Below are 15,866 nucleotides of genomic sequence, written 5' to 3' on the forward strand. Positions count from 1 at the left end.
CAAACATAATCAAAACCAGTGCTGCTGGTTGTCAAAACTGGAATGATGCTGACAGATTTATTATATTCACAAAACTAGGCAACATGATTATGAGCAAAAGAAATACAATAGAACCTTCAAAATAATGAAGACAGTGTTAAAGTGCTTGACTTCCAACCTCAGCGGCTGTTAAATAGTGAAAAGCAGAAGTCAGAAACATATAAACAATTGGCTTGTTTGATTACTAAAATGGATAGGTAAAGTGACAGTCAAATCCCAGTCATGGATAGATGCTAATTTAAATAGAACAAGTTTGCCAAGAAAATTGAAGTCATCAGAATAATCTGATGTTTTTGTCTGATGCCAATCAATCCAACCGCAGACATTATTATAGTTTTAAAATTTTGTACCGTTTGACAAAAATAAAATGACTGTGCAGAAGAAGAAAGATGTACTACTACAGTAGTTTATTAAGAAACCAATCTACCATTACTTCAACTTGATCTTCAAGTTAATCAACCAATGCTAAGATGCCAGCTATGAATGACTCAAGGTTTTGTCATGCGGTTTTTCTTATGTTTGTCAATTCTTTAGACAAATGCCAGGCTGCCATTTTATTGAAAAAAAAAGGGAGAAAAGAACAATTTCAATTAATGCACATTAAGAGCATCACCTTTTTCATGTTCAAATCCAGGCCCTATGCATCCTAAGAAATGAGGTCCCCCCAAAAAACTATTACTAATCTTTTGTCACTAGGCATTGCATTCAAAGCAGGTCTCAAGTAAGATATACTTCAGTCAAACTTCATGGCACTTTCCCCCCCACAAAATCAGATTCCTGTACATACATACCTTCTTACTATCTTTTAAAGAAGGGAATATTGCTTCTACTATTCAAGATTATTTTATCTTAAATCCATTTACTTCTCATCCCCTTGAAAATATTAAAAAACTTGTTTAATCAGTTTCAGCATTTCCCTAAATAATATTTCTCTATTATCAATTGTGTTGTGCATTGTACTATCTCTTGTGAAGAGCAAAAGGTAAACCTCTCTCTCTCTCTGGTCTGTGCACAGCTTCTGAGGTAGGCCACCCAAAAAAGTAAGGGAAAAATCCCAAATACCACAAAAATAAAACCAGAACCAAAGCTCTTTTCCAAGGGTGAAGCTGCAGAAACCAACTAAACCCAAGGGCATCAGAAAACTCAAACCTTTTAATCTATGTGCAGTTTAGCTAAAACCCACTAAGCTCCTACAGATCCCTACAAAAACTGCAAGGAAACTGCCATGATTTGATCCAACAATACTACCCCAACAAATGGGTTTTGGTTTTTCTTCAAAACCCTTCGTTCTTTTCCTCTCATTTCTTCTCTTGTTTACCAATCTTGAACTTTCTCCACTAGTTGAATCTGCTTCTGATTACACAACCTTGGTCTATAAAGGTTGTGCAAAGCAGGCTTTCACAGATCCAGCTGGGATGTACTCACAGGCCCTCTCTGCCTTGTTTCAAACCTTGCTTTCACAATCCATGAAGGTAAAGTTTTACAAGACAACAACAGGCACTGGTCAAACTACCATTACCGGTCTTTTTCAATGTAGGGGAGACCTCAGCAACAGTGACTGTTACAACTGTGCCAGCCAGCTCCCAACTTTAGCTAACAAACTTTGTGGCAAGACAATAGCTGCAAGAATCCAACTTTATGGCTGCTACATGCTGTATGAAGTTGCTGGATTTGCTCAAATTTCAGGAATGGAAATGCTGTTCAAGACTTGTGGTGCTACAAATGTTGCTGGTTCTGGATTTGAAGAGAGGAGGGATACAGCCTTTTCAGTTTTGGAAAATGGGGTGGTTAGTAGCCATGGTTATTATACCACTAACTACCAATCTGTTTATGTTTTGGGGCAATGTGAAGGAGATGTTGGAGATTCAGATTGTGGAGAGTGCATAAAGACTGCTGTTCAAAAAGCTCAGGTTGAATGTGGGAGCGCCATCTCTGGTCAAATCTATCTGCATAAGTGCTTTATAAGTTACAGTTATTATCCTAATGGGGTTCCCAGAAGATCTTCATCATCTTCATATTCACACCCTTCTTCATCTTCATCAGGTAAATAGAAATTGGTTCCCTTTCTTTCTCGTGGTAATCGATTTTGAGTTTTTGTTACGCTGATTGCTTGCCCTTTTAGTTGTGGAAGAGTTCTGTCCTAATATAGACTAATGACTTCAAAATATCTTCCTTCAGGATTAATGACTTCTAAATGGTTTATTAGAAAAAAAGTGGATGTAAATTAATTGATGGGAGATCTTTTTGATTGATGTAGGGACAGGGCAAAATCCAGGAAAGACAGTGGCTATAATCTTAGGGGGGGCAGCAGGAGTGGGATTCCTTGTCATTTTGTTGATGTTTGCCAGGGGTGTGATGAAGAAACGTGATGGTATGCATTTCTGAGATTCAAAAAATTGATCTGTATTCTATATACCTGCTTGTTGTTGTTGTATAGAAGTTGGAAGTATCATTTTTTCCTTTGGGTTTTTGTGATTAGCTGATATGCATTTATTTTTCTTTCTTTTCAGATTCCTGAAGGTCAGAGTTCATTTAAAGGTGGATTCTTTCTAGTAGAAAATTTCTTTCCTTATTTTGAAATTTGATATGGGTTTTCTGGTGAATATAATTGGTGAAGAAAGAGAGTCAGATAAAAGTAAGTGGAAGTGGGATTTTGCTGTTACTGTTAGGTAAGAATTTGAGGGTCAGAGAAAGCATTAGCCATTAGGGGGGGAGGGCATGCAGTGTAAACATGAATTTTTTCACAAAGGTGAAAAAGAGGATATTGTAAGGAACTATAAAAGAATTAATGTTTTGTCATCTTGAATGGATGAAAGAGGAGATTTTGAGCATTTGGCTTTGGCAATTTGGCCCTCTTTTGTTTTTTCCCTGGCCATGTGGGTGTTTTGTCTTTTTTCTCCCTTCTCCAGACTAATGCTTCTCCATTTTCTTCATATCTTTATATGCTTTTCATAAAGTAGTTCCCTGCCTCACACACACTCTCTCTCTCCACACTGTTGAAATCTTTTGGATTTTCTAATTGGAGTAAACCATGATGCTTCCTTTATTTATTTATTTTTTCTCCTTCTTTTGCTTTTGATTTGAATTATACACTCTTTTAGTCTTTTTCCATGCTAATACTTAAATAATTTCAGAAAAAAAATGGTTGGGTAGAGTTTCTAGAAATTGTTGCCCTAGATTGAGCAGAATCATCGTTAATTTTTTATTGTAGTACTTTTGTAGTAGTGCTTGTCCGTGTTAAGTTCTCTCACATGACATAAGATACAGGCTGCAGACAATGATGTATTGGATTTAACATTTTTCATTCTTTTCAAGCTAGTATTATTGATCTTTTTCAGAATTTTCCTTCCTTTTCTCTTTTTCCTTTTGCTAATCTCTTCCTCTTTTCTCCTTTGAGTTAAGCCCAGGTTTAGGACCTAAAACCACATCAAATAATTGACCTTAACCACTGTTGGGGTTGTCCAAAGAAGTCATAATCAAATGATTTTCTTTACAAAATCTTTCATGCTACCTTATTTTTCCTTGCTCAATTCTAAATTCTCTGTCTAGACAGCAAAAGAATGAAGAGCTAGCTTAATTACCACAGTTTGGCTGCATTGTCAATTGTTGTCTTTTAGGGCAAAGACCTGGCTGGCAAGTTGCTTTATGCCTTTATCACCCAAATTTTAGAAGGGGAAACTGTCATTTGCTCTCTTCATTTTCATCATATATTAATGAGTAGATCACAATTATTGAACAGTTAAATGCATAATTTCAAAGTCAAATTTTTGTCACATTTAATAAGTTTTGAAAGAAATGGGATGGTGGTTGTGGTGGTATGGATATTAATTATCTCATCTGTCCTGCCTGCTTCCTACTGCTCATCAGTAATTTTTCTCCTTAATTTGTTGCTTCCTTTGCCTCTATTATTATGAAAAAAATAGGTTTAAGCAGTAAAAGTTGTATTGATTTATATTCTTGACTTATAGTTCACATTTACAAATAGCCTTTTTGTTTTTTCCTTAAGGAAGAGAAGTCAAGAACTTGGAAAGCTGTAAGCTAGTCAGCTGTCTATTTAGACCCTGTTGCAATTATATTAAGAACTTTTGTGATCATGTTCAGAAAGAACATTACCAAGTGCTAATCATTCATTACCACGTTTTTGTAGTTTAAAAAAAATGGGAAATTTGAAAACTATAAAAGCAATCAAAGCTTTTGAGTGTAGAGCTATTATTTTGGAGCCAACCCAAAATCTCAAAGGCAAATTTAAGCAGTGAAAAGGCAGGAAAGTGAGGGCTGATGGGCTGTGAGGACAGTCACATGGCTTTGCCTTTGCAGGGTTGGCTGGTTTCTTAAGAGAGATCATTTTGTCTTAAATGAACACAATTTAGGTCTTGATTACTCTGCATTTGGTAAGTATTGTTCTTCCAATGCAAAAACTAAGACTTCTAAAAGTGGCTAGAATTCGAACTGTTTAATGTTGTGAGGTCCACTTCCATAACCCAAACTTGTGTTTTACAGTTTTGTACCAATGCTTTTGGAGTATGATGATTCTCTCTCCCTCTCCCTCTCCCTCTCTCTCTCTTTTCCTTTTGGAATTCGCACTAAAGAAACTGTTTGATGGTAGAGTTAGATTGTCAGAAGCATAGCCTTCAGTCAGTGTCTTATTCACTGATCAATTTTGTTTTGCTCATCCCAAAATAACACCAAATAATTCAGTCTTGTGTCCCAAGCATTGTCTTTAAACAGCACCTATGTAGCTTTTTCCATTTTTCCAACTCTGAAAGCATAACTGATCTTTTTCTTTTTTCCCTTCAATTCATCTATTCACCAGATTCCCCTATTTTCAGCTGTCACTATGTTAATGAACTTAATTAAGGAGTTCAAGTAGCATGGTGATACGGGTTTTAGATGGAAACTTAAGATTTGAGCCATGTTACTCTATCTACAAGGAGAGGGTGAGGTCAGTAGCTGACAAGCATCAGTATTCAGCTGCACCATTCCCATGGCAAAGTAGTGGACCTAGTACAAAAATGCCATGAATTTTTATCTGAACAAATGTTTACTTGGGGGGGAAAACATGGTGAGGGCAGCAAGGAGGAAATGTTGCTGCCGTGCCTTTGCCTCCCATAATGAAAAGAGGCACATGGGCTTTAACACTGAAAACGGCTGAAACAGCTGTGCCCCATAACGGGAAGGCTCTCTCAGTGCGATCACACTACGATCCCACAGTACCAATTAAACACTTTTGACATTCAGCAGCTATAATCGGCTGTTCTCTGCGAGATGAGGACTCACCTAGACCATCTCCTTACTTTTTGTTTTAATTCATGTTCTTGTTTTATTGTAAAATAAAATGAATAACAGAAAAGAAAATTGAGCCATTAAACACAGTTATTAAGAATTGTTTGCTCAAGTTGTAGTAGTTTAAAACAACAGAACAAAGGATATCAACGGCTATCTTTTATCCTGATATGTGTGAATAGCCGATTTGATTATACAAAGTTCAAATTTTATTTAGATTTAAATCAAGTGCGATCGGAAATTTATATATGATATACATATCACTCTTTAAATACACGATACTTGAAATATGATTGTATAAATATTCCAATGATATCCTATACTCAATATTTTAAACTCAATTATATATATTATAAATATAATTTATTAAAAATTAAATTATAAAGTGAAGAAAAAATTTGTTTAATCTTGGGTAAAACAATCTCACTTTCTTAATCTTTTATTATAATTTCATGTAAATTTATTAATTTTTAAAATAAATAATCCGTTTCGATTGAATAAATTTAATAAATAAATATAAAATAACAAAATTATTTTTTTTCTTTTTTTTTTTAATTTTTTTTTCAATTAGCCAACGACGCTCTCTTACGTCGTCAACTGAGCACCCTACGCTACCTAAGGGAGTCGTGGCCCTCTTCTCTCGCTCTCTCTTGAAACCGCAGATGAGAGCGCGAGATCTGTGTTCCCGAGGAAGCACGGGGGTGGGGGGAAGAGTGGAGCGTAAGGGAGGGAGATCCGCTTGTAACAAGAGCTAAAAGGAGAGTTTTTTTAATAGAAAAAAATTAAAAATGAAAAATTTTAATTCATATAATATAATAATTTTTAAATTAATAAAAAATAAATTATTACTTTTAATATTATCATGTTATTAAATTAATGAAAATATTACCAGACTGAATAACGGTTGGACTTCATGAATCTGCGTGAAAGTACGACTCAAAGTAAGAGGCCGGATATTTTGGTGTGATGGCTGGTTAGGTGACGGAGAGAGTGGAAGCTTCTGGATATCAGGCAGAGGAAGAAAGAAGAGAGGTGGCTTGGAGATCGAGGGAGGGACACCGTAGGAGTAAAGGAGTGGGGGGATGACTGGCCGTCGGTGGTTTGGATTTTTCGTCCATTTTTTCTTGGTTTCTTCACACTTTATCTCCGGCTGAATCTATTACAGGGAGAACTGAGAACTGCAAAATAGAACCAAACAAAGTTTAGTCAAAGCAAAAAAGAAAGAAAAATATGCCGCCATTACCATGAACTTACTACGAGACCCGACATGGAAACCAGAATCCAATTCCGACCCACGAATCATCCATGCCCAAGCGCTAAAATTCCCACGCATCGATCGTTCCGTTTTCAACAATCTAATCACTCTCTACTCCAAAAACAACTTCCTCGCTTCCTCACTTCGTGTCTTCAATCAAATCCCATCGCCCAACATCGTCTCATGGACCTCCCTCATCTCAGCTTACTCCAATTCCTCACTCTCCCTCACTTTTTTCCTCTCCATGCTTCGCCACCCTATCCTCCCCAACCAACGTACCTTAGCCTCTCTTTTCAAAACCTGCGTTTCCCTCCCTCGTTGCCTTTTCTTCGGCCTTTCTTTGCACGCTCTTTCCTTTAAGCTTTCCCTCAATACCCAACCCTTTTCTGGTTCCGCATTGATTAATTTTTACTCCACACATCGCCTTCCGGTGGATGCAAGGAAAGTGTTCGATGAGATGCCTGAACGAGATGAAGTTTGTTACGCGGCAGTGATTGTTGGGTTGGCGCGGAATTCTAAGCCAGATGAATCTTTGTCTTTGTTTGCTAAAATGAAATCTTGTAATGTGGGTTCTACTATGTATAGTGTTTCCGGGGCCTTAAGAGCGGTTGCGGATTTGGCAGCCTTGGAGCAATCTAGGATGATTCATGGGCACGCGGTGGTTACTGGGTTTGATAAGAATGTGATTGTGGGGAGTGCTTTGGTTGATGGATATGGGAAAGCAGGGCTTGTTTTGGATGCAAGAAGGGTTTTTGATGAGAATATTGAGGTGATGAATATTGTCGGGTGGAATGCTTTGATGGCAGGTTACGCACAGCATGGGGATAAGAATACAGTAATTGAGTTGTTTCGGTTGATGGAGAGTCTAGGGTTTGTGCCTGATGAATATAGTTTTCTGGCTCTGCTTTCGAGTTTTTACAATGCAGGTTTGGTTGGTGAGGCAGAGATGTGGTTGGAAAGGATGAAACTGGAGTATGGTATAGAACCGGCGCTTGAGCATTATACGTGTTTGGTGGGTGCCTTGGGGAGAGCTGGGCAGTTGGAGTATGCAGAGAGGATTGCTATGACAATGCCGGTTAAGCCTGACGCTGCTGTGTGGAGATCGCTGCTGTCAAGTTGTGCTCATCATGGTGCAGCAGATATGGCTTTGAGGATGTCCAGGAGGTTGTTGGAGTTGGATCCTAATGGTGATTCAGCTTATGTGATAGCTGCAAATGTCTTATCAGTTGCAGGGAGATGGGATGAGGTTGCAGAAGTGAGGAAGTTGATGAAAGATAGGAGGGTGAAGAAGGAAGGCGGGAAGAGTTGGCTTGAAGTGAAGGGGAATGTTCATGTGTTTTGGGCAGGGGATAGGAAGCATGAGAGGACTGAAGAAATTTACGCCAAGTTGGCGGAGTTGATGGAAGAGATTGAGAAACTAGGGTACAAACCCGTCTGGGATGAGATGTTGCATGAAGTAGGGAAAGGGGAGAAACGAGAAGCACTATGGTACCACAGTGAGAAGTTGGCTTTAGCATATGGGATAGTGAGTGATGCAGCACCACCAGGGAAGCCTCTGAGGATCATAAAGAATCTGCGGATTTGTAAAGACTGTCACGAGGCATTTAAGTACATAAGCAGAGTGATAGAGAAGGAGATCATTGTAAGGGATGTTAACAGATACCATAACTTTTCTAATGGTAGTTGTACTTGTAGGGATTTTTGGTAACTTATAAAAGTCTTCACCTTTTTTCTAATTTAAACTTAAAAAAACCAATTTTGCTTGTTTAAGCTACCCTGGATCTTCACCTTCCCTCTCCAGGGAATACCTCAACTCAACTCCCAAGTTTCCATCAATTCTCAAGCATTCTCATTCCAAAAACCAGATGAGTGGCATCTTCAAACCATTGATTGTACCAACAATCTAAAAGCAGTCATTTTCAAAGCTAAATCGATCTCTTGACTCTGAGCAGATCATATTTAAGGCACCCATTTACTTGATAGTGATTTTTTTACATTTTTTTATTTAATTTCCCATTCATTTTCTCATTATAAAGCAATATTATCAACAACAAAAAATTTGAAAAAGCAAATCAAAGCAAATCTTCTATGCATTGCTCCAATTTCAATGATTTCCTAAATTCCAGCAATACCCATCAAGGAAATCATGAAACTGAATACTTCTCACACAGTAAAATCTCATACAATCCTCAAATTAAATCTAATCCAAAAAAATCCAATCAAGCATCAATATACGAAATTCTAGAACAGCCCACAAACTAAACCGTAGAAGCGAATATTCTTTTTTACTTTGGAGGAGAGAGCGGAGGGGGTGAGCCGAGGAGGCTCTGCTGCTGCAACTCCATATCAGTGAATTGCTGTTCACGGTCCATCTCGATGATGAGTGGGACAATGAGGACCAGGAACGTGGTTCCCGCATACCACGCCGCTTTTCCCGTGCTCTTCAACAGCTTCTTGGTCACGTAGGCGGCGTCGCTGGCCGCTCTCTTGGTGACGTCGGTTATCGGGGAGTCGGATACAGCGCGGGAGAGTCTAGCGATGATGCCCATGTCGTCGTTGTCGCCGGAGCCTAGCTTTTTGCCTTGCCCAGAGAAGGACATGTTTCTTTCTTTTTTGGGAATTGAAGATAAAAAAAATGAGAGGACAGAGGACGAAGAGAAGGGTTTTTCCCAAAACCCTTTGCCCAATAAAATTTTGCTCCTTTTCTTTGAGGTGCTTTTCTATGGTGGGTTTGGGAATGCGTTCAAAATAGCTATGGGCTGCTTCTATGGGACTGTGTCTTTTTGTAAGGACGGAAACTAGGATGACTGGTTGGATCAGGAGATATGTAAAGGGCTCTGGAGTGACAGCCACGCTTTTGTGTATTTGGAGGGTTACGGAATTGAAGTAACCTCATTTAATGAAATACTTATGGCTTATAAAAAAAATAAATAAATAAAATTTTGCTCCTTTGCCTGTTTTCCACATTCACAATGTCTTGTAATGGGCATTTTGGATTTGCCTCCACCCAAACTTTACTCAAACGAGTGTAAAATCTCTCTTTATATACTGCAAGCATGAGAAGGGTAAGTCTAACATATGGTCTACTTTAACAGATTTGGATATGAGAGTATTCACTACCATATCCCTGTTAACAAGTCCACTACTCAACCCGAATCCTCTGCACACAACTAGAGATGTGTTGCACACCCAAGGTACTGATATAGTGAATCCTATACCACTCCCGGCTTTCCCATTGCTGCTTGTTTGTTCGTTCCCGATGAGGACATCCTTGTATGCTTTGCAAACCCTGGAGACATACTTTCCTACTGGCAGAATACGCTGGTAGAAGTATGAAACGGATTCGTTGGGGTTTGAGATATTGGTGTCAGCATGGAGGTTCACCACCACAGTGCCATGTTTGGGGTGGAGTTGGTCACTGAGAGACTTGAGAAAGGGGGAATGTGGATCCCATAGCTTGTTAGGGAAGATGTCATCGCCATCATAAGCATCAATGAAGATGATATCATACAGATTGTTGTTCTCTACGACAAACTTCTCAGCATCTGATTCGTAGAGGTAGAGCCTCTCATGGATGCCCTTCCACATTACTTCATTAATAATATCAGGTTTTGACAAGGCACGTTTGCCTGATGGGGTCATGACAGAAAAAGCTGGAAAGCCCATTGCTTGGACTGATGCTGTAATTACAATGGGGTCAATTTCAACTGCATGGATCACAGCACCTGGAAGAAGCAGAGAATCTAAGGTCAGTTGATGTGGATGCATGCCAATGATTTACCTCAATCAATTCAGTAGGACATCTAGAAAACCGAATTATTTGTTTTCCTCTTAGACTAAGGAATACCTTACTTGAGGAAAGTATTAACCAAATACATGGCTTAAATGAGAAGATAAGTGGTGTCTAATACTTCGAGTATGAGGATTCTGTGTCTTTGGTGCACATTAATTGATTGAATTTTTTTCTTGCTCATAAGAAGAAAATTTTCACTTACCATCAATACTGAGCTAGCAAACAGGTTTATAAACGAAAAGCTAACTTCTACCTTGAATTTTACTAGCCAGAAACAATGGCAAGCTTCCCCCACCATGACCAATGCATAGAATATGCATCCTTTTCTTCCCATTTACTGCTGCCATTAGATCGTAATTAGAGGATACTATAGTAGACAATCCAAGTGACACCATACTCTTGACATCTGCAACAGTACCATCAAATGTATCATAAGATTAGTTAAGCAAACATTAAAATGCAAGAGGAAGAATACATACATACTGTGCCAGCAATCTAGCTTACATCTTAAGAAGATACATACTATTAGTTCACAAAAGATGGTGTGTGGATGCATGTGTGACAATTTGAGTTAGTACAGTGGTTTATTCCAATAAATATAGAAATTGGTAGAAACTTATAACTTATGAAATCCTTAATCTTTCACTCGAACACACCGCTTATTCCTCCCAGCATCCTTTTATTGATGTAGATGTTAATAAAGACAGCTAAGTAGATATGAAAGAGCTCACCCTGTCCTAAAGTGGTCAAAAGAGATTAGAAGATACTGAAGAGGAAGCAATATTCCTTTTTTGACAGATAAGCTACTCAAAAGAGATGAGGAAATATAGAAAAGGTAGTATAAACTCAAAGGGAGATATAATAACAAAGTGCCTATCCTGAAGAGCTACCATCAGAGTTAAGATTCGTGAGGCCCAACAAAATTCTATAGCAAACACAAGACTGGATACATAAGAGCATCAAATGTATGAGAATGAAAATAATATGAAACTTCACCCACCAACTAGATCTTTGGAAGAAACATTAGACAAATGACAAATTTAAAAAAAGAACTAGAGGAGCAATTTACATGGAATAGCCAGGCATTGTGCCAGCTGCATGATGCATATAGAGCCAGGTTCAGTTTCCCGGTAAGCAGCCATTATTTTAACTGTACTTTGGCGAGTATTATCATTAAAGCGAAGGACACGCCATTGATATCCAAGTATTCTAAAATGTCCATTCTGTTCATAACCTGGATCAATCTTTGCATATCTTTGCTGAAGCCACTTCTCTGTTTCTGGCCAGTAAACTCTGTTCTGCAAAAGCTTAAAACGCAACTTATCATCTATTCTCTATATCAAAGCGACCAATTCACTATGTAGAAAAGAATTTCGCAGCAGCAGCAGCTTAAAGCTTCAAATTACTAAGTACTCCCACCGAAAGAAATTAATTAACTGTACTCAAACCCGAGAAGAAAATGGTAGAGAATTTGCATATCTAAAACAATTGAAAACCCAAAAAAGATTTCCGAAACCAATCAAAGTTGATGCAAAAATGAGGAAAAAAGTGAAAGGGCTGTGAAGAAACTGACCGGTCTAGAAGAAGGGTAAGCGAGGACCGAGACAACGCCGTTCCCTTTCTCGGAGACGGTGCGATAGACGGTGTTTCCATTGAATTCGGACTCGGATTCGGACCCCCACCATTCAGAGGAGTAAAACCAGTCACCTTCATCCACTATTTGGCGTGGTGCCGCCGTGCACAACCGCCGGTGCATATTCCATCTCCAGCTCAACCCCGCTCTCCTCCACATTAATAAAGAATCAACAGTAAGAAGAAAAACCCTGATTCTGCCAAGTTCTACTAGGGCTTAAACCCTGAAGTTACTAAGGTTTTAGACCAGCTTCTTCACAAGACAATGGCCACTGTAGAAGTTAAACCGTGGTAATTTATTTTAGCCGTTATTAAGCAGAAACAGTTTGAATTTTTTTTCTTTTTTATTTGGGTAATTAAAATTATGCCACACAAGGTCTTTCCGCGCGTGTGCCACACCGGGAGCAATGGAGATGTGGCCTCTAAGTAGAAGCCAAGGCCCAAGGGACAGAAAACAGAACAGAAAGCCAAGAAAGAGAGAGAGCCATTGAACATGGAAAGGTCAACTTAGGCAGGCGTATCCGATTCTGAAATCAGAGTATCAAACCCAACGGCTGACAAAAATATGGTAATGGGTCCCATTTAGCATTTGCTTATTCGACAACTCGACTCGACCGGACTGAACTCAACAAAACTCCCCCCATTTCCCAACACAAAAACGTGATGCTTTCTCTCATTTAAACGTATAAGACACAAAGTTGACCAAACCCCGGTGATTCATTGCAACATCGGAAAACCAAGTTGTTTCAAACTTCTTTTTCCCTTCCCCCAAATAAGAACAAAAGATCCTTTGGATACCGTTAAATTTCAATTTTTGTCGTCTGTTGTTTGATTAATTGATAAGCTCTAAACGGAAACACCCGCCAGTTAGATTCAGCAGAATAAGCTCTCACAAGTCAAACCAGATAAAAACAAGTTGGTGGTTTTTTTTCTTTTCATTTTTAAACTCTCTTGCAGATTTGATTATTGATAGTTTGATTTTGTTCTGAGATGGGGTTTTGTTATTGTTTGGAAATTTTCTAGTGTATCCAAGGGTGAAGGTGAAAGAACAAGGCCAAGATGATCAATATGCTATGCATGATTACAAGATAAGCTCTGTATTGTCTTTGAAGGATGTTCTGTTTCTCTCCATGCTTGATTCTTATTTTCCAGGTATTCTCTGCTTTGCTGGTGCTTTTCTGTTTCATCCTTTCTTAAAGTTTTTATTGTTCTGTAAATCAGGTTCCTTTAAAATTTGGATATGCATTTGTCAACATATTTGGCTTTCCGGGGGTGGGGGGTATTTGATCATTTTTCTGATTAATTTGATATTTGGTCAAAGTTTGGAAGTTCTACTTTTTGAAGACATCTATCTATGACCATAACAGAAAAAGATTCTAATTTGTTGATTGATATATATAATCATGTTTGTTACCTAAAGCAAAAGATGCCTGCTTAAAGAGTTTTTTGTTTAAGGATAAAGTTTGAGGGATGATCATAATCATATGTTTGATCTCCTCATAAAACCTGTAGTAATGATTAGAAGTTCCCTACATGTTTCAAGCTTTTAACTTTCCCATGCTAAATTTCAATAATGATGTCGATATGCTTACTTTCAGAACATTTTAAAGCTATGATGAATCTTCTTTTCAATCTGTTGATGATCGGTTGGTATATGGTCATAATAGCTTATTTAATTATTGACAGTGAAAACACCCCAGGATGTTTCTCCGATTGCTAAAGCAAGAATTCCAGAGTCTTATGTACCAGAAGTAGAGAAGCCTTCAGATTCTGCACCTGCAGGTAGACATTTGCCCTCATGCTACTCGTTCTATGCAACTGTCTAATTTGCTTCAGTACAAGATTTTTGAATTCATTTAATCTAGTCTACTTGATTTGCAGAATCAGAGAAGAACAATAAAGCAACTGATGAGGAGGATAGACCAAATATTAGAGTCAGTTTGACTCCACGCCCTCGGGCTGTCATATCTAGCCCTGGTAATTACATTTTAGCTCACTATTAGATGGAACTTTAGACTTTCTTTTCTTCCTTCAACAGAATCGAAGTTTTTTGTGCTGTATGGCACTGTGGCTACAAGAAACATTTATCTTGTATTTGAGGCTCTGAAATGTATGCTGCAATGTTTTTTGATGCTCATACTGTTATTGATGATAGGATAGAGGTTAAAACTTTTCTTGCTCATTTCATCCATTAGAAGATAGATTTTTGCTGATAATCACTTCTTTACACACGGATAGTGGTCATTTCCTGTCCTTGGGTCTTTGAAGCTATTGCTTAAAATGAACAAATCATATTAAAGTCTCAGAAAAATAACAGGATACAATTTAAGTGATGATTTGCTATCTATAGTGTTAGCGTAGTTTATTCTAGTGCTTTGAAATGAACGAATCGGTCTATGAAAAAAGGCTTTGCAGCATCATTAGAAAACTTAATGCATTAAGTAGAAAAATAACTGCAGGTGGAGCCCTGGGCTACCTGTAGTATCATGAAATAATCTATATGATGATTCTTTTAGATGAAGGACTCACATTTTATGGTTTTTCTTGAATGTAATGATGTTTATTTGGCTGAGATGAAGGACACAGAAACAACAAATAATTACTTTTCTGATTCATTACTCAAAAATTGCTGCAACATTTACTTGATGTGTTTTCACTTTTCTGTGTACATACCATGAAGTTCTCTAACTCATGCCTTTCTGAAATTTTTTATTTAGAGAACGATGCAGTGATTGGGCATAATAACAGGATTAAAGGGGAACATTGTGCAGCTTTGAAGAATCATCTTACAGTTCAAAACAGACACACAACCCGAAGCCATATCTTTGCTAGAAGTTCTGTGAAGACTAGAAAGTCCAAGGATGATGCTGACAGTAATTTTGAAATTAAACCAAAGAAAGGGTCAGGAACAACAGTTTCAAGTCAGAGAAGACACCATAGAACTGAAAGGCCAAGCTGGCAAGATCCATAGAAACTTAGGTGTATGAGCATTTTCCACTGGGCCTATACACTTACTTGAAGCTGATAGTCTTCAATCAGAGTAACAACCTTTTTTTTGGTTTTTCTATTTATTTTTTACTTAACCTTCTTTTTGATTTTTTTTTCTAGTATGCAAACAGCATATTCCTTGTGACAAGCTTCTACTTGTCTTTAACACAACAGAGTTATTGAGAAAGGATATCTTACAGAGTTCATACAGAGTTATTGAGGAAAAAAACAAAAAATACACCCCCATGCACAGTAAAAAATGTTAAAAGAGCAGAAAGGGAATGAAGGGTTATCAATCATGAGTAGTTAGTGATGATGGTTCTGTCAATGAGGGTGGCCAAGATGCACCCAGCTTTGTTGGATGGGATGAGCTAGATGGAATGGGATCGATAAGAATGTCATCAACAATGGCAAGTAGCTCAAAAAAGACAACAAACGAGAAGGGCAAGTTGAGTACAAAAGGAAATATAAGTGATGCACCTTTGCTGTTGAGATTGTTGTTTGCTGTTTTCCCATTTTTAGGTTCCATGGCTAAACTGTTCTAGTGATTCCATCTAGCAAGCTTAAGGTCGGATCATGACAATCTTTGCTCTGTTGTGTTTAGGCCAAGCTACAGTCTGAGGGTTTCTTGTTCCAGTTCTTGCTCAACTATTTTATAGGCCATGCTTGCGGCCGGATCACTCATGTTAATACATCATTATACAAGTCTACTTATGAGCATATACCCGTGTTCTTGTTTTTGTTTTAGATTGAGATTTGTTTGAATGTTGAAGCAGAATAGAACCATGTGGTCTAGACATCTGTTGTGTGGTTTTAGCAACCAGAGCTACTTTACCTCTTTTTCAGTTTTCATCTTAGATTCTTGGGGTTCATTTA

The 15,866-nt window shown here is 38.0% G+C and overlaps 5 protein-coding genes across 7 annotated transcripts; 3 read left to right on the forward strand and 2 right to left on the reverse strand.

The window, feature by feature from the left end:
* Positions 1,027 to 2,884, forward strand: LOC18603301 (cysteine-rich repeat secretory protein 3). The gene is made up of 3 exons (XM_007035188.2): positions 1,027 to 2,082; positions 2,297 to 2,410; positions 2,550 to 2,884. Exons 1-3 carry the CDS (start codon positions 1,296 to 1,298, stop codon positions 2,555 to 2,557), a joined length of 909 nt encoding a protein of 302 aa, XP_007035250.2. The 5' UTR covers positions 1,027 to 1,295; the 3' UTR covers positions 2,558 to 2,884.
* Positions 6,213 to 8,313, forward strand: LOC18603303 (putative pentatricopeptide repeat-containing protein At5g52630). The gene has a single exon (XM_007035191.2). It carries the CDS (start codon positions 6,567 to 6,569, stop codon positions 8,283 to 8,285), a length of 1,719 nt encoding a protein of 572 aa, XP_007035253.2. The 5' UTR covers positions 6,213 to 6,566; the 3' UTR covers positions 8,286 to 8,313.
* LOC108661804 (mitochondrial import receptor subunit TOM9-2-like) lies at positions 8,643 to 9,459 on the reverse strand. Its single transcript, XM_018120146.1, has one exon. The coding sequence runs from the start codon at positions 9,175 to 9,177 to the stop codon at positions 8,863 to 8,865; it is 315 nt and encodes a 104-aa protein (XP_017975635.1). The 5' UTR covers positions 9,178 to 9,459; the 3' UTR covers positions 8,643 to 8,862.
* LOC18603304 lies at positions 9,509 to 12,295 on the reverse strand. Of its 2 annotated transcripts, none has more exons than XM_018120145.1 (4): positions 11,944 to 12,295; positions 11,440 to 11,663; positions 10,624 to 10,776; positions 9,509 to 10,302 (listed from the first exon to the last, which is right to left on the reverse strand). In XM_018120145.1, the coding sequence occupies exons 1-4, from the start codon at positions 12,081 to 12,083 to the stop codon at positions 9,596 to 9,598; spliced, it is 1,224 nt and encodes a 407-aa protein (XP_017975634.1). In that variant the 5' UTR covers positions 12,084 to 12,295; the 3' UTR covers positions 9,509 to 9,595. The 2 variants fall into 2 exon arrangements, with proteins under 2 accessions (XP_017975634.1, XP_017975633.1); XM_018120144.1 differs by having other exon boundaries at positions 11,440 to 11,668; positions 11,944 to 12,293.
* LOC18603305 lies at positions 12,659 to 15,710 on the forward strand. 2 transcript variants are annotated; one of them, XM_018120276.1, is made up of 5 exons: positions 12,659 to 12,924; positions 13,026 to 13,154; positions 13,689 to 13,784; positions 13,884 to 13,979; positions 14,720 to 15,710. In XM_018120276.1, the coding sequence occupies exons 2-5, from the start codon at positions 13,076 to 13,078 to the stop codon at positions 14,971 to 14,973; spliced, it is 525 nt and encodes a 174-aa protein (XP_017975765.1). In that variant the 5' UTR covers positions 12,659 to 12,924; positions 13,026 to 13,075; the 3' UTR covers positions 14,974 to 15,710. The 2 variants fall into 2 exon arrangements, with proteins under 2 accessions (XP_017975765.1, XP_007035255.2); XM_007035193.2 differs by having other exon boundaries at positions 12,659 to 12,917.

This window comes from Theobroma cacao, chromosome 4 (genome assembly GCF_000208745.1).
Source record: "Theobroma cacao cultivar B97-61/B2 chromosome 4, Criollo_cocoa_genome_V2, whole genome shotgun sequence".
NCBI classification, from domain to species: domain Eukaryota; kingdom Viridiplantae; phylum Streptophyta; class Magnoliopsida; order Malvales; family Malvaceae; genus Theobroma; species Theobroma cacao.